The 17,500-nt window shown below is 46.8% G+C and overlaps 1 protein-coding gene and 1 pseudogene across 1 annotated transcript; both read left to right on the top strand.

The window, feature by feature from the left end:
• Positions 1-2,334: 2,334 nt before the first annotated feature.
• Positions 2,335-3,364, top strand: LOC142559214 (uncharacterized; annotated as a pseudogene).
• Positions 3,365-7,439: 4,075 nt separating this feature from the next.
• LOC142560403 (uncharacterized) lies at positions 7,440-16,750 on the top strand. Its single transcript, XM_075672479.1, has 4 exons — positions 7,440-7,566; positions 8,581-8,873; positions 12,391-12,530; positions 14,764-16,750. The coding sequence occupies exons 2-4, from the start codon at positions 8,654-8,656 to the stop codon at positions 14,842-14,844; spliced, it is 441 nt and encodes a 146-aa protein (XP_075528594.1). The 5' UTR covers positions 7,440-7,566; positions 8,581-8,653; the 3' UTR covers positions 14,845-16,750.
• Positions 16,751-17,500: the final 750 nt, after the last annotated feature.

Below are 17,500 nucleotides of genomic sequence, written 5' to 3'. Positions count from 1 at the left end.
AGCAAAGCAGGCGGTGCAGGATTTCAGGGCACCCAAGGGGTAGCGGGGTGAACGAAGCTGGAAGCAGGGCGGCTCGTGGGTTGAGGCCGCGGAGGCCGAATTCTGCCAGGGGGAGTTCGCATAAAAAATTGGCTGTCCGCTGTCGCGGACAGCCAATTTTTTATGGCGAACCTATATTTTTTTTATTTTTTATTGCAACCTATTTTTTATTGGCGGCGCCTCCAGTGTCCCGGAGGCGCCGCCAATAGTGCGAAATAACGACCTGTTGTTACAATTAGCAAAAAAACACGATTCAATAAATATAATTACATCCAGCCGCCAACTTGTGACGCTAAGTCCAGCACTACCGTGCCCCGCGACTTCTGCAACACCAGTCAGAACTTTGCGTCTGAAGGTACGTCGTACAGACTTTCCCGCGTCTGCGGAGCTCGTGCTGGGTCAGTCATCATCACCGGCGGCCTTTCAGCCACTTGTTCAACAGCGGTTGCTAAGGCACTCTAGTGCCTTCCAGATTTTCAATATATGTAGCCCGGGCTCTACTATGGTCGCTACTGCTCCCACAGAAACATCTGTCATGCTATTTAGAAGGCACATCGCCGTAAGGCGCGGGAAAGCTACGATCCGGCTGCTGTACCTACTTTACCACACCGGCAGCCAGCGTCTGAGCGCATACAAACTCGACCCCACTTCGCCTAGGGACAAACACCTACAACAGGCGTTAAGAAACCTCCTCCGTAGTACCTAGACAGAGTCATATATTCAAGCAGCAAAAGCCCCCAGATTTTCTCTCTCGTGCCCGCTCTTACTCGCGCCTGCGCACAAACGACTGGCGATCTCTCAAATGAACGTCTCGTCTAACCTAGTACCAAACTGGGTTCGATTCGTGGTAACGTGTGAAGTTCTCAAGCAAGGAGAAGTGACTGCGGTTATCGCTTTCTCTCAACTAGCGTGTGTTATGAAGATTGATTCATTAGACGCCGCTGATTCTGAATTCGATTGTGGATTTTATGGCTTGTGGGCCTAACACGGCTAAGCTTGACTGGTGAAGGCACGTAAAGTTGGTTTGCTCAAAACTAAGCGCAATTGTTTGCTGCTTACAGAATAACCTCTAAACTGTAATTAAATGTGAATATACGCGTCAAAATTACTATTCTTATCATAACATGGTATATTTTATTTAATTATTTCTAATAGCTTTTCTTTGACGCCGTAGTGGCGCTGTCAGCGCAAACGCTAGGAAAAATAAGCAATAAAAAAGATAAACAGGCAGCTAGGAAATTCTGGCAACATCTGAACTCCTTGGGTAATAGGACAAGCCTAGAGCAGAGGTATATAGTAACAGCTCAAGGTACTCGGTTAGAAGGAGAGGGGGCAATGGAGCATATAGGAACCATGATGAGGGAAAAAATTACAGAACAGAGAAATGGTACATGCAGTATGTCGGAGTGGGATAGCCCAGTGAATCCACTGCTTTCGCTTGGAGAAAGAGAGTGGGAAAGGGCCGAGAAGAGGGTACCAAGTAGCACATCGGCAGGCCCCGATGGTATTCCAATTATGTTGATAAATAAATTGGGCCCGAAATCTAAGAAAGCGTTAAAGGGTGAGCAAAATGCTAATGGATGGTAAAGTACCGGATGAATGGAGGCTAAGCAGGATGAGAATGATATATAAGGGAAAGGGGGACAAAGCTGACATAAATAACTACCGGCCTATAACAGTGACGTCAGTGGTGTACAGGGTGGTTATGCAGATTATGAAGGACAGACTGCAGGCATGGGTAGAGAACGAGAGGGTACTTGGAGAGCTACAAAATGGGTTCCGGAAGCATAGGAGGCTAGAAGACAATCTGTTCTCTCTAACACAGTGCATTGAAATAGCTGAAAAGGAACACAGACCCCTATGGCTGGCTTTCTTGGATATCAAGGGAGCCTATGACCGTGTACTTCAAGAGGACTTGTGGGGCATTCTGGAAACGTTAGGAGTGCAAGATGGAGTAACCAATTTCTTAAAAGATATGTACAAACGTAACTGGGTGATTATACAATGGGAAAAGCAGGCTTCGGAGCCTGTAATGATTCGGCGGGGGCTGAGGCAGGGGTGCCCATTGTCACCTCTGATATTTACTGTACCTACAAGGTTTAGAGGCCAAAATACAGCAAAGCGGACTTGGCTTCAATCTATAATTTTTCAAACAAGGAAAATTGATTGAACAGTCATTACCAGGACTTGTACGCGGATGATATTGTATTAATGGCTAACAATGCAGAAGATCTGCAGGGATTGATGGACATATGTGGTACAGAAGGAGACAGATTAGGCTTGAAGTTTAGCAAAGCAAAATCGGCAGTCATGATTTTTAATGATAACATTTGCGGCGAGCATAAGATACAGGAGGCCACCCTGGAGATAGTCGATAAATACAAATACCTTGGGGTGTGGATAAATAATGGCATTGAGTATCTGACAGAGTACGAAAAATATCTAACGACTAAAGGTAACAGAAGTGCAGCGATTATGAAGAGTAGGGCACTGTGAAACTACAAGAGGTACGAGGTAGTACAAGGGATATGGAAGGTGGTAATGGGTCCTGGCCTGACTTTTGCCAATGCAGTTCTATGTATGAGAGCAGAGACCCGGCAACAGTTGGAAACTAGGCAACGTGGTGTGGGTAGGCTCGCTCTGGGAGCACATGGCAAGACACCAAATCTTGGGGTGCAGGGGGATCTTGGATGGTCTTCTTTCGAGGGCAGAGAGGCTAGTAGCAAGGTAGCATTTGAGGAGCGATTGAGAAAAATGGGGGAAATGCGGTGGGCTAGGAAGGTTCTCAGTTACTTATACACGAGGAATGTTGACACAAGGTGGAGGAAGCGAACTAGAAAATTGACAAGCAAATACTTTGGCAGCAGTGAGGGGACAGGTAAGGAATCATCCGTCAAGAAAAAGGTTAAGGAGACAGAGAGGGGTATGTGGAAAACAGAGGTGCAAACCAAATCAGCATTAGAGACATACAGGACGTTTAAGCAAGAAATAGCCAAAGAAAATATTTACGATAACTATAAGGGAAGCTCATGGTTGTTTGAAGCCAGGACAGGTGTACTGCAGACTAAAACGTACCGAGCCAGATACCAGGAGATAGGTTTGTTGTGCGGGGCGTGTGGAGAGGAGGAGGAGACGGCTGAACACCTGATACTTGCTTGTAAGCAACTTCACCCTGCAGTTGAACGTAACGGGGAACTATTCAAAGGTTGGGTTTGAATACTTCTACTTGGGTTTTAAAGACAGTGAAAGTAAAATAGACTTTGAACAGGTAGAAATAACTAAACGGAGACTATCTCATTGGTGGATAATATCAACGCAAAAGTAAAGGAGTAAATACATAGGTATCCATGCATATAATACCATTCAAGGCTAGGTGGCGCGCGCCGCCGCCGCCAAAATTCAAAGGGCTGAGCCTCAATCATCCATCCATCCAGCTATCCGCAAACGCAAAGCTCTATTAGGGTGGCTAGAATGGGGAGGTGTGAAGACCGGCCTCCGGAAGCTGACCCCAAAACGCGTTCTTGCTGCGTGACGGCGCTGCCGGCCGGGGCGCTGTTTAGGGCACCGTAGTTTCTCGCTGCGTCTGCATACCTCCGGGCGGGAAAATGATTTGGTAGCACTTAGTTTTAGCGTTTGAATGCGTTAGAATTTGACCAGACTTCTTTCTCTACATTGTAGATGCTGAGAGAATTTAATGTTTCGCTGCTCTCATTCCACATGGAAACAGCGAGCACCGACTACGCAGCCGACACAGCAACGGTTTTTGCGACCACCTCTTGCCGAGATTAGCGAGCTTATTCCTTGCCGAAAGTATAGTTCATAGGAATCACCGCGCAAGGCCAGCGCATTGGAACAACCTTGAATGTGTCGCCCGCACATGAGTCACATATCTGGGATTGTAACATTACTTTAAATGGAGGAAGTTCATGCAATATATCAGCATTGTGGTGAAGAAATTCTAGAAAGTACAAAGCGCTTGCGATTACGAGTACACTTACGAGTAACAGTGTACACGCTTGCGAGTACACTGTTTAAATTATTGCTGTTTTGAGGAAGGGATTCAAAACGCTCCCAAATAACGCCTGCCAGGTTTAGGTCACCAATAAGAAGCGATTTGTTACATGTGCTCTTCCAGTTTTAACAGATAATCAGCTGATGCATCAGGAGGTCTGTAAATGGCAAAGAATGAAGGTATGGCCCCATCATGAGATCTTTATGCACAAACATTCAAGGCCGGGAATTTCTTCCAAGAGAATAGCCTGTATGTGGCCTTTAATTAGCACTGCAACGCCGCCTCCCCTGAAAGGCCGATCCCTACGAAAAACTTGGTAACAATTAGGGAAGACATCCTCGTCGGCTATTTCAGTCCGCAGCCACGTCTCGGTTATGACGGCAATATGTGGGTCATGTTCTAGTAAAGAAACCTCAAGGGGTTCCGTTTTGTTTACTACACTACGAGCATTTAGGGTGATTATGCGCAAGTGCTCGTCACATTCTTTGGAAAGGCGTCAAGGCTCGGGCTGCTGAGGGCATTGATTGTTTATCTTGACGCGCATGTTTTTTGCCTCATCCCAAAAGAACAAATCTTTCTTGACCCTAAGTTTATCATGAAGTAGGCGTACTTTTTTATCCTGCAGTTTCGTTTCTCATCTTTCGCGCTTTCCCACAGAAGCTTCCGTTTTTTTAGCGTTGCTTGCGAGTAATAATTTTGTACAGACATGCCTGAATTTTGGAGCTTGCTGCAGTTTTCAAATATAAGTTCCTTTTCGTTAAAATCCTGCAGATAGATGATGACCGGTCGTTTGCTGCCTTATCGGCCGAGCCTGTGAATGCGGCCGATTGATTTGCACTGTACTTGCAGCTTATCCCTCATTACCTCGGTGAGAACTTTTTCTTTGAGGGCTGCTTCTGTTTAGTCGTCACAATCAGAAACGCCATGAATAATTACGTTTGACCACCCATTTCTGTCTTCGAGATCAGTTAGTTTCTTTGACTGGAAGCCAATAACATTTTCTATAGACTTGAGAGAAGTTTGAACCTGATCGCCTTCCGTCGGAGAAGATTCAGATAACCTTTTGTCAAGTTGAGTGTACGTCTGTTCAAGGTTATTTATCAATGTTTCTATGTTAGACAGTTGGACTTTCATTTCTGAAATATCGTTGCGGATAGCAGTTTGACCTTGAAGCAACTCTTCAAACAATTCTGCAGAACTGAATGAAAGTTGTTTAATGCACTTGCCGTCAGCTTTCGCTAAAGGTGAAAAATTCGATCTGTACGGTTTTGTCATCACAGACGAGAAAAAGCATCCGTGAGGTGCTTATCGAATACTGTGAATCGATAGGAAAATTCCGAGATATCGCAACAATATGCCATCCTTCCACACGATGTTACGGCTTCACGCAACATGTTTAAGGAAGAAAAAGCGGCTTTTTGTGGAAAGAAACACGAGGAGGCGGTTACTTATTGTCATGCAACTGGCCGCTTGAGACACTTTGCCTGTATACACGGGCTTCTTTCATGCTTGGAAAAACACTTTTATGCAGCACGTATTGAGCAACACAAAGCTGTATCGGGAGTTTTTCATGTTGCTGTAAAACTTTTTTATTGACAATTTTCATCTGTATAATTATAATGTTTGAGAAGTTGATCAATTTATTAAGACTTTGTTATTAGGCAGTATGCAAAAAAAAAAAAATCTGAGTATCTCCCAGCGACGGCAAAAACATTACCTTGCTTCCGTCAAGCTACGTGGCATTTGCGTATTTTTAAATCTTGTTGTGTAATAGTTGGGATATCCTGTATAAACGGAATCCAGTAGCTACAGCTATACGAAGAAAGCCGTATGGGTTTCGCATATAGCTCAGTGCTACTATTGGGTCTCCGACAACTATCCCTTTAATGATTGATTCCGCCACCTTTTATGCTTCCGCAGAACTGTTTTGCCAAATTCAATGTCAGTATGCTGCGAGTTGTCCATTAAATCGGCCTCAGTCTGCAATCTGCGAGCTTCATGATAAACTCAGACGGTAAAGCAACAGTCCCGGAAAAGTGTATTGCTCTGGGTTTCGCTCCTTTGACCTGTTTACGTTTTTTTTTAACTGCGAAGCTTTCCGCCTGAGAAACCATCAGGGATTTCATTCGTAGCTTCGCGCTTCGATCAGATAGATGGCAATATTAAAAAAATGACACCTCTGTGTCCGCGTTTACTGCGACTGGATGTAGGACGTCTGGGATGATTCTGGAGAGAGAGAGAGAGAGAGAGAGAGAGAGAGAGAGAGAGAGAGAGAGAGAGAGAAAGGCAAAGGAAAGACAGGGAGGTTAACCAGAGATTATCTCCGGTTGGCTACCCTGTACTGGGGGAGGGGCAAGGGGATGCAATAGGTGAGAAAGAAAGAAGGATAAAAAAAGAAAAAAAAACTAAGCACACACACGCACGTACACGCGAACTATTTCTGTGGGCACTGTCACGCAGCCCGCAAAGGCGTTCCTAATCTTACGCAGTGTCACCGTACAGTCCTACGTCACACAGTGTACTGGAGGTCCGTAGACCATACAGCCACCTATGACAGGGAGTGTGAGACGGTGTATGTCAAGCTATGGCTCATATCTTCCATGATTTCAATATTGTCATAGCTGTTTCGAATACGTCCTGCGGTCCTTGTGGTTCGTATTAGGGGCGAGGTTTCATTGGCGTCACGACAGAAGGGTTTCCATACTTTAAGATCCCATGTTTACGTGGCCCTCTAAGACGATTTTGGGAAGTAAGAATATTAAGCTGTAACACAAGTGATAGCGCGTCGGTATAACAGTTAGGGGCCCTTTGAGCACAACTGAAGTAGGGAGATATTTTTTCTTTCTTATACTTTTCGCAACAAAGTAAGTGGGCGCGGGTAAGCACAGAAATGCCATCGCGTTTAAAAAGTTAGAACGCGCTTCCCGGAACTTCCTGCAAAGCGTTTAGGAATTGCAGCGTTCGACGAAACACCCGTTGGGGCAACACCTATAGCGAGCCTGATAGCGAGCCGTATGCTGCGCACGAATTTCCGCTGCGTTCCGATTATCGCTTTTTGACTGGTCTTCTTCCTTGAACTATGTACCAAATGGCCCGGATTTCAACCCTTCTGTATCGCTCACGAAACCGGGGCATAGCCAAGCTTAAAAAATAGAAGGAAATAGAAACATAAAGAAAAAAAGTCGCATAACATTTTTTATAACGCACGCGGTGTTATCGACGTCGGCTAAAAAAAAAAAAACTACTCGGTAGTAGCTGACGTCATTGCAGTTGGTCCGGAGGACTTTACAGACGTCTTTGAGTCACTGGAAGATAAGAGGACGCCGTTGCAGGAAGAGGCGGGAAGACAGGATGAACGGAAACAGGATAAATAAGCGGCCAGCGCAAACTTTGTCGTTGCGTGCAAGCGGCGTTCTACTACAACCGCATTCGAGTCCCTGCTTCAGTGGACGAGTATTTGGGATCGAAGCCAGAAGAAAACCCGGTTGGAAGGAGCGGCCAACGATCGGCTGAACGTGAGTACGCTCCTTGATTCGTAAAAGGAAAATACAGAGAAAAAGGCTTGTGTCAGCAGACGTTGGTCAGGGCGCAGCTGAATGTGTAATCTAATGCATCAGAGAAATTGAGAGTAATTGTGCAGAGTTAGATACTTTCGTATCGCAAACTTTCTTCGAATTGCGCCGGCTGCGATACGCGAAGAGCGAAATTCATCGCCCTCCCTCGAAATTGTGCGTTCTGCTGTATTGCGGGCCTGTACTGCGGTGAAGCACAACCCGCGTAGTGGCTATGGGGTTTTGCTGCGGAGCACGAGGTCGCGGGTTCGGTTTCCAACCGCGACGGCCGTATTCAAGTCTGAACAGAATGCAAATAGCGATCGTGCTCTTAGATTTGTGTGCCCGTCACTGAACTCTGGCTGGTCAGAATCAATTCGAAATTTTTTCATTACGGTTCCTCTCTCTTAGCCACGATATATCATTGCGTAAATATACCATATTATGGGTCGCTTAAACGCGTTTTGATTTCGTTCGCTTGTTCAATTTATTTTTGTTCCTGCGCTCTTTAGATACTTATGCCCTTGTTTTCACAAAATAATATTCGTTTCGCGTTGGCGCTCTTTGTGTGTTCGCTTCTTCTGTCATTTTTCTAAACGTTTTCGCCGCAAACATCGACGTATATTATCACGTTGTAGCGGCCCTGAATGAAAGAAGCACTACCAAACGGTGAGTCAAGTATTGAGGAGTCACCGTCAAAAAGCAAAATATCGAACGCGCCATAATATCAGTATGACAGCAGTGTACAATATACCTCTGTTCCCCCCCACCCTCACCCCTTTGTATCTGTCAGATGAAATGCAGGTTAAAAAATTTTAATATTTAAAATTTTTAATAATTTTAAAAATTTTAATTTAATTTTAATAATTTTAATTTTAATAATTTAATAATTTTAATATCTCTGATCCTTTCTTCCAATGTCTTGTTTCTTTTCTTCTTTCTTTCTTCTTCATATTTAAACTGGTATTCTTATTTCAGCAACTCGAGAGCCGCGGCTTCCATTACGTTCAGCCGTCTACCTTTACCGTCCCCACTGCCGTGAACCAGCAAGATGACAGGGCTGGCAATAATCGCGGCTGCGATGACTGCAGCGGTGCTCAACTCCGTCCACTGCGCAAGCATCGCAAAAGGCCTGGAGTTTGCCGGCGGCGAGCAAGCCCCAGAGCTCGAGAGGCGGCTTTCCGCCTCGAGCGGCCTCCTGAACATTCGGCACAGAAACTGGCAGGACGAGAATGGCTGGGCGAGCAGCACGCACAAGTCGGCGTACAACCGTAAGTGTAGAAGCATTGTATAGTGTACGGTAATACACTCGTATTATAGAGCGAATCAATACTGCAGGCGTATCGCATGAATGGATGAATTCACGAATACAAGCCTGAAGCGTACTGTACAAGTGAATAGGAAGCTTTAAGAGGAGAGAGAGCAGCAGCAGTAGCAGCAAGTTAGCAGCAGCAGCAGCTATATGTAGCTGCACTATATTGCGGCGCTTCATTCAAGCTCAAAGCATGTTTGTGTGGCTGTTGTCCTCGTGGAATTAAAAGAAATGAGTCGCTATACGGTGATCATTATACTACTGGCGTCGGATTTACACCGGCAGCCAAAGTCGCACACAAGTAAAACGTGTCTTAGGCTAGTGCGTTAGACATACACGGGGTTGGAAATACTTTGCGAAATTTAACAATCTCTGTATCAAAATGCGTAAGAGCTAGAGTCGACGATTCGTCGACCAACCCGTAAAATAGTACCGAGATAGCTGTTCCGGACACGCACTTACAGTAATGTACCACGGGATAACCCTCATTTGCGCACGTGGTGTTATTTTTAGGGCGCAGCTCTTAGGCGTCCGTTCGTGCGCTGAGCGTCGGCGTGCCTTGACGTCGTCCCTCGGCGTAACCGAGCGAAAGGGCATAGCGAAAGACGAAAGCGAACGCAGAGCGTAGCGGGAGATGAAAGAAGAGAGCGCGAGGAGGAAAGTGGAGGAGGAGAATATGGCGAGAGGGTTAGGAGGGAAGCTGAGTGCGGCACGAGACCACGAGATGGCACTGTAATATTTGTAATCTGATTGTATGCGCGACGCGCTTTGAGTAGTGCTTTCCGGAAGCCACGCGATTGCACTGGAACCTTCGACGACGATTTTACATTCGATTCATGGGTGCCACCATCATGGGCCCTTACACAAACAGTTTCTAAGTTTTATGAGAAGCGAAGCCGCGTAACATGATTTTCGTGCTTGCCAGGCGACTGCAGTAACGTGTAAATTTCGTTAAAGATAAAAACTGCAGCGTCAACAGCCCAAGATGGCGGCACCTAAACCCTTCTGTAAAATTGTCTTATGCGGTTGACCAGCAGATCAGATTTTCAACGATCGCCGACTCTGCTCGCCGCTATTGTTGTGCTTGAGTGTTACTTGTTTTGCAACGCTTCTCTCCGTTTGCAACGTGCCGCACGAGAGATTGCCTGCGTCAGCCAATATATCACGAAATAAAAACAGGTATAAAGCTGCGCTCAAGTTTCGCATTATGGGGTATCGTAATCTTCGGCGAATTTTTGTGTCTTTTTTCCGTGCTTTCTACATATTTGGCGGCCGATGCCGAGGAATAAATAAGTGTTTTTTTTTTACGTTTCCTTATGATTGTCAACTTTCACTCTACTTTCAGCCACAAGTAACACGTGGATCTTTTATTAATATATTCTTTTTATTCGAGGAATTCGGCTCACGCGCATGTGTAGTAAAACATGAACGGAAGATGAGACGTATACGATGAAAGGGCGAAGTCCTTTGTGACGCATTGTGACTGCATTTTCGCCCCACCCCCTCCTCTCCCCTCCTCCTCCAGCGACCTCCCAGCGCTCAGCAGTGGCACAAGAAGCGCCGACCACCTACCACCGCCATGCGGGCAGATTATCGCGTTTGAATCGCTGAGCGCTGTTAGCACTGTACATTGTGTTAAGGCGAAAGCTTTATATGCCCAATGAAACGAAAAATTTTGTGTCCCTCCGGCGTTAACATCTGATGGTACCAAAACCCACGTGACCAAGTGATGACGTCACGTTCCCGGCGCTGGGCCTGCTGCGGCTCGCACTGCGAAGTCCCACGGTGAAGCAAAGTCAATGAAGGTGTATTACAGTGCATTGAGGTGGATTAAAGTGGATTAAGGTGAATTAAAGTGGATTAATGGCTCATTCACACCAGCGGCTTGAGGAGGTCGGGCGACCATTTGCGACTGGCGACCAAAAAGCGGCCGAAGGCGACTCATGTTCACACCGGCAAGCCCGGCTGAGCGCGACCCGCAAGTCGCAATGCCGGAGATTATCATTCTCAGCGAGAACTCTCGGAATCTACGCGGATTTGCCGCGACGCGGGAGAAGGCCGGATATAGACACATGAAAGATCACTTCCGGTGCGCCGCTGATTGGTTGATCAGTTTTGCGACCACGGTCGCGCGATTGAAAAATCGTGCAGTGAGCGACTGGCCCAAAATGGTCGCTTTTCGAGAAAAGCGACCATTTGCGACCATTTGCGACTGGTCGCTTTGCGACCAACTTGGTCGCGCGACCACTGTCAGTCGCCGGTGTGAATGGGCCTTAAGGTGAAATAAGGTTGGCACAAATTAGAGCAAGGTGGATTAAGGGGTAGTATTAATTTGAGGTAATAATTTATAGAAGCCATAGCGCTTTCACATTCGAGTCGTGCGAGGATACGTAAGTGACTATCAACTTCTTGATTTTTGACGGTGAACGTTTGTCACCCTATTATCGATGATATCGATTTCTCTCTTGGCTCACGTACCATGCCAGATTGATGGACTCTAACGGACGATGTGTGCGTGCTGTGCTATGTGCTCTCTCTCTCTCTCTCTCTTCCCCTTCCCCATCTTTCATCGCCCCCATCCCTCTCCCATGTGTAGGGTAGCAAACCGGTTAAGCTAAACTGGTTAACCTCCCTGCCTTTCCTTCTCCACTTTTTCCTTCCTTCCTTCCTTCTCTCTTGGCTCAATACGCGTCAGTCCTTCTGTCGCGCTTCTTGTTTGCGCGGCTTCTCGACGTGCTAATACTCCAAGATGGAGGCCACGTTGACGTCAGTGCGAACCATCGATGGTCTTAGTGGGATAGTTAAGTTGGATGTTATAATTCTGCCTTTGGCGTCCGCGACACTATCAAGATGTTCCGGCGCGGAGCAGAATTTGCTGAAGTCGCGTAGCTTCCTGCTATACGCGCAGAAAACTTCTGCGCGTATTGTTTGCTGGCTTGGATAGCGTGTGGGAACCGCTGCGATTGCGTGAGCTGAGCGAACTGTTGTATCACGATGCCACACTGCATCCGTTTCCTGTGGCACCTAAACCGAAACTGGTGCATAGAAACACGCTTTGAATAAATTGTTTAGAGTGCTCTGATGCATTGCAGCATTATTTTGTTGAGTTCTAGAGGGCTTTAACTTTTGTTTAACGCGAAAAATGGCAAATTCGAAACCTCATGTCAGTGCTCATTTAAGCGCTCCACGCCGCTTAGGATGCTGAAGTTGTAGTCAAACAGAGAAGCGGTGATTGTCGCAAAATGTTTGATGTCCGCTTGGGGAAAGAACGCGTTTCTTGCTGTGTTTTCGAAAAAAGCATCACGTAAAGTATAGTGTCTGAAACATCCGGTACTTTAAGTGTTTTGGAGAACAGCGGCTTTGCTGTTCTCCAAACCGCTCAGTGGGCAGGAAGTTTTGGAGATCGCTTGCTACGTGAACTGATTCGTTATGGCGCAGCCGAATAACGAGCTTCGTGGCTTTCGGACGATACGCAGACGCCGTCACGTACACGTACAAGCAAACCGGCTCGCTCTCCGGCTGGATCATCGCTGTCGTCGTCATCGTTCCCCTTGGTGTGCTGATCGGAATCGTCGTGCTCTGCGTATGCGTCTGCAGAGTCTGCGCGGGGCAAAAGGTACAGTACGAGAGAAAAATGTCGTTACAAACGACGAAAAGTTCTGTCAAAAGGTTGCGGCTTCGTGACGACGGCGAGCTTTCGCTCTCGTAACGGCGTAACTGTCCCTTGTCGTGACAACCAGGGATGTCGACGTTGCAACGGAAAATCCTACCGACGGGCGGCACTTTGTTGCGACGGGTAGACGAACCGCGCAGTACAATAACGTCTGTCACTATGTTAGATAGATTGCTGTTGTGACGGATATTGTGTGACCCAAGAGGATAAATATTTTTTCTTTAATAAGAAAAGAAAGTTAGGGGTACTTCGTTTCTGAAACAAACTATACTCCATCTCATAAGTCGTTAGCAGCACTACCTGTACGAGGCTTACGCCTGTAATAGCCTCCCGCAGCACAAAGCTGAGTGCTGATAGCTTTGTGTGCACTGTGTTGTCGCCGCTTTCGCGTTGAAGCGAGAGACAGCACGAAGGTCAATCCACTGGCTGCTGCTGCCGCGCTTCCTCACTCCACCGTTTCGACAGCGAGTTTACGCGGTCATCGAGTAATCTACTAATAAATCTACTATCCTTACTCCGTACAGGTGTCTACTAATTTGCTATCGCAAACGATGCTTCGCCTTTGGGCAAACTGCGACTTCTTCCCCTCCCGATTTTTTGCTTACCGTTTTCGTAAATCTCCGTGGTCTATTTTGTCTCCATCATTTGCATCTAATTTACCGTCATTTACTGCGATACGTGTCATGTTTGGATATTTGCGCACGCACGCCGTATACCGCGAATCACTGTGGCGGTATCCGTCCCTCAACTGCTGAAGTCCCTACGTTTCTCAAAAAAATTGCCGCATAGTGTATAAAGCGCGATAACCATTTCTGGGTAGGGTATGTGCTGTCATGAACTTAAGAACCTTCATTCGAAGGGGGAGTGTTGAGTGGAGAGGCATGCTAGAATGCGGTGGTACGCGTGCTGTCCTGCGTTGAAGGATGTCGGTCGACGACGTAATTTCCGTGAAACGCAGATCTGAGGAAGGTGTCACTACAGCGCTTGACCTGATATTACTGCAATGAGCGAACTAGCCCAAAAATATGTACGTCTGCGGGAGACGTAAAGAAAAAACCGGTTCTGTGGTGCAATAGGCTGTGGTGCCCTGCGGCGATGCAAGACAGTCGTTACACTTTGTAACGGTGCAGCGCTGCAGGACCTTCTTGATAACAGAACTCACTTGAAGATGTGAAAAACGTCAAAAAGCGACGCTGCCTCAAAATAAGGGAAGAGTCTCGTGTTGTACGTTCGCGTTTAGAAAAGAATTTGTGCGGTCGTTTCCGACAGTGCGGAGTTTGTCGTTATGACAACACGTAGGGCATGCTCAGATGCCGGTGTCGCTGCGATGAAATTGACTCCGCCATACCATGGCAGAACGAAAAGGCCAATAAGCGATACCACGGCACCTTATGCTGCCGCAAACACTTCTGTATCGACGTCAGCCTGTGTGTGCTACGACTGAGGTCATCAAGATATGTCGCTGGTCGCGTTGCAAGCCGCGCTTTAGAAATGAAGAGCAAAGGTCATCGTGTCACCGGCAGCGTCTGCCATTCAGGCGCAGGAGCTGTCTACCTATACTTGTGTGACGTCACAGCTCGAGCATGCGCAGGCCGTGTGCTGTCTAGAAGATACTGAACGACCTGCACACCCCTTTAAGGAGCCCAGTCGCGACACGCCTATACGATCGAAACAGCTTCAATACAAAACGCAAGATACGGAAGCACACGCATACAGCAATCGCTTTATTCCTTTATTTTCACAGAGCTCAGTTGTGCATTCTCAATTGCAGTCTAAAGCAAACAATTTTAAAAGTAATTCATGTATTTAGGTATTTGAACTGGTTAGTGGCATTGAAAAAGATAGGATACTTACTCGCCGTGGATAATGTGTAAGTGAGAGGTACTTATCGCTACTGAAAAGCTTTACTTAATTAGCCAAACGCTTCGCTATAAAACTGGCTTGTCAAATTCAGTAATATTTTGATTGCGCATGCAGTCGAAAACAAACAAACAAACAAAAAAGAAACAAACACATTTCTTGCTTAAAATGAAATACACTTCAATAAACACGTGGGCTCAAATTCTCGATAAACATATATAGGCTTGGGAAGTGCGGTTTCAGCTTATACGCTGGTGTAATTCTTCATACTCAACTTCTTGTCTACGCTTCTTTTCTTTTCTGCTCTATTTCACAGGGGGGTACCACGCACGTTTATCAGGCAGGACCACCGCCTTATCCAGTTAGCCCCGGAACGGAAGCGGGACAAAAGAGTTGAGCCCTTGCAAGGATCTTCGCCCGTGGAAGCCACAAGCCTCCGCTTGGGAAGACCTCTCAAATATTTGGCAACGCTGCTCACAGCCTGTTGATTTCTTGCTGAGTGCAGGGCCGGTATGATGCAACGATTCCTTTCACGCGATTCTATTCCTTTGCTATAGTACGCCACTCATGCGCGGGTGATCGCGGGAATAATGTATGTACGCCGTATACGGCCTCTGAGATTTCGATCTCGCGCATAGCGCACGCGCTATCTCGGAGGCGATGATGCGGAGCGCCGCCAAGGCCACTAGTGAAACGCGGAAAGGAATAGCGTTGGAATGGAATCGCTACATTATCCCGGCCCAGGATTCGTATAGGGGTTATTCGCTGACATCATGGCATGCCGAACAAAGCTATGCCGGACAAAGTTCCGCCATCTTGCCAGCTTTCTTTGTTTTGCTGAAAGGCCGATGTCGTCTTCGCCTGTCTGCTTGAAGGAGGAATAACGGTGGAATAATACAATAAGGTAGAATTCGGCATTGCCCGCATTGGCGCTTCCGCTTGATGCAGCATTTGATGTTTACAGGGTTTGGGATCGAACAAGCAACTAATCGGGCTCCCTTGTCTTTCTGTCACACGAGTTGAAAAGAGAAAAGACGAGTATATAATCGTATGAAATAAACTCTGAACGTGCTGTTTTTTGACGCACCGGCATATCGGTTAAGTGCACTGCGGGCGTTTCGAATAAAGGTTTTTAGATAAGGCTGCTGAAGGCTATGCAATGAAACAGCCGCGTGTTTCCATGCACAGACAACGTGTGTTCGCATAACTAAGCCGTGCGCGCCCTATCGGAGTTGTGGTGATAGTTGAACTTGAAGTACGTCGTGTCTATCGCGTACACAGTGTAATAAGGACGCGTATGGGTTATTGCCGTGGCTTGTGGACCTATTGTTCATGGTTTTTGTATCAGCCGCATACCATCGCTGCACGTAGGAAGGACTCCGGCACGCATGCTTGTAAGCGGGCAGATTTGCGCAGGCCGCTAATTATTCACCTTTGCGTATTCATCACCGCATTTCTTCCTCTCTCTCTCTTTTGACATACATATGTTCGAGTGTTTATGAAGGCCAAAAATATTTGTCGATTGAAGACGAGAGGAGGAGTGAGCAGATTGATTAACCGTATTAACGCCAAGCTTCCTACCCCATAATGGGGGATTGGGGCGTTGCATCCTAAAGGTAAGCCGAAACAAAACTAACGCTCTTCACACAAGAGATACAAGTGAACAAAGGGAGCAGACATTCCAGTGCGATGCCAAGGTCTTTCCCTTCACCAACTACGTGCGCAAACTGCAGTGGACGCGGACTTCCCCGCGTATTACGAGCAACGTTTGCCATGACATATGTTTTTTGTGCGCCTGCACGCACTTTGCCGCCACGATAGATATTCTCAAATCTCAAACCTTCATCGGCGGCTCCATTAGGATGTACCATGTTCTTGCATACCGTGTCGCACTATTGTAATGCTTTGCGCTCAACGAAGGCCTTCTTTTGAGAGACTGGCCTAAACCAGACACTCTTAGCTGCTTTTTACTGCGCATTCTGTGTACTCTGCCAACAGGGAAGGGAAGCGCAGTCGAGGACGGCTGAAAATTAGGTGGGTTGGTGAAATGAGGAAATTTGCAGGCGCAGGTTGGAATCAGCTAGCGTAAAACAGGAGAAATTGGATATCACCGGTAGAGGCCTTCGTCCTGCAGTGGACAGAAAATTAGGCTGATGATGATGATAATGATGATGGTTGAGTGCGTGTGTACGTGCGTACAATAGATATGTCATTTTATATGTCACCCTCTTCATGTGCAGTATAACAGGCTAGGTGTGTGGTCAGGCAAGCATTCCAGCATTCATTAAATAATGTCTCTCTCATCTCGTGTTCTTGTGTTTCTCAAGAGCTGCAGCATTCATCGTTGGCCTTTCCCCGAAGGACAAGGTCTGGCAGGATGAGGCTTGGTTTGGCCGCTCGGGGGACGTGCAAACTGTTTCGCTGAAATGGGTAGGGAGGGGGGAGGTGGCGCAAATTGCCTCCTCTTTAGCCATCATGTCCGAATACAGGATGCAGCATCCCGTTAACTTTTGCGGAAGCTTACAAAAACTGGCTAAGCTCTCTGTCTTTCCGTCTATTCCTGCTCCCTCCTCACAAAAGCTTGCTTTCTTCTGTTCACAACGGGCGAGAGCTCAATATATCGACGAACTTGCGAAGAGGAATTGGACAAGCGGTAACGAATTGAGACTCCTATTTAAATTTGGTACTGTAACCTCTGACTGTCTGCATGTAGGAATGGTGAATGGTCGTGGTGGCACTTCTGCTTTTTCAGTAGGGGCTACTACGCCGGGAGCGTTTGCAACAGAACTGCTTGCTGGCCTTGTTGGTGCTTGCTAAAATACATATTTTTTTGCCGCAAGTTAAAACACGCACAAAAGGAAGTGTTGTCTTTATGTGTCTTCCTTTTGTGTGCGTTTTAACTTGCGGCAAAAAAGATTTCTTTTAGGGAGCGTTTCCGCCCGAACGTCTCTTCCCGGGTCAAGAAAGTGTGCCGCCGTGTGTCAGTCACTTCGATACGCAGAATGTGAGCATTAGGTGTGAAACATCCTAGCGTCACATTAGCGGTCCTTTGA

Source organism: Dermacentor variabilis, chromosome 10 (genome assembly GCF_050947875.1).
Source record: "Dermacentor variabilis isolate Ectoservices chromosome 10, ASM5094787v1, whole genome shotgun sequence".
NCBI classification, from domain to species: domain Eukaryota; kingdom Metazoa; phylum Arthropoda; class Arachnida; order Ixodida; family Ixodidae; genus Dermacentor; species Dermacentor variabilis.
This window is presented reverse-complemented; position numbering and strand designations above follow the sequence as displayed.

Excerpts from the sequence above, each read along its gene's own strand:
- LOC142560403 (XM_075672479.1), top strand. The coding sequence starts at position 8,654 with ATGACAGGGCTGGCAATAATCGCGGCTGCGATGACTGCAGCGGTGCTC. Across the intron at positions 8,874-12,390 it reads GCACAAGTCGGCGTACAACC|ACGCCGTCACGTACACGTAC; the intron begins GTAAGTGTAGAA and ends GACGATACGCAG. Across the intron at positions 12,531-14,763 it reads GAGTCTGCGCGGGGCAAAAG|GGGGGTACCACGCACGTTTA; the intron begins GTACAGTACGAG and ends TCTATTTCACAG.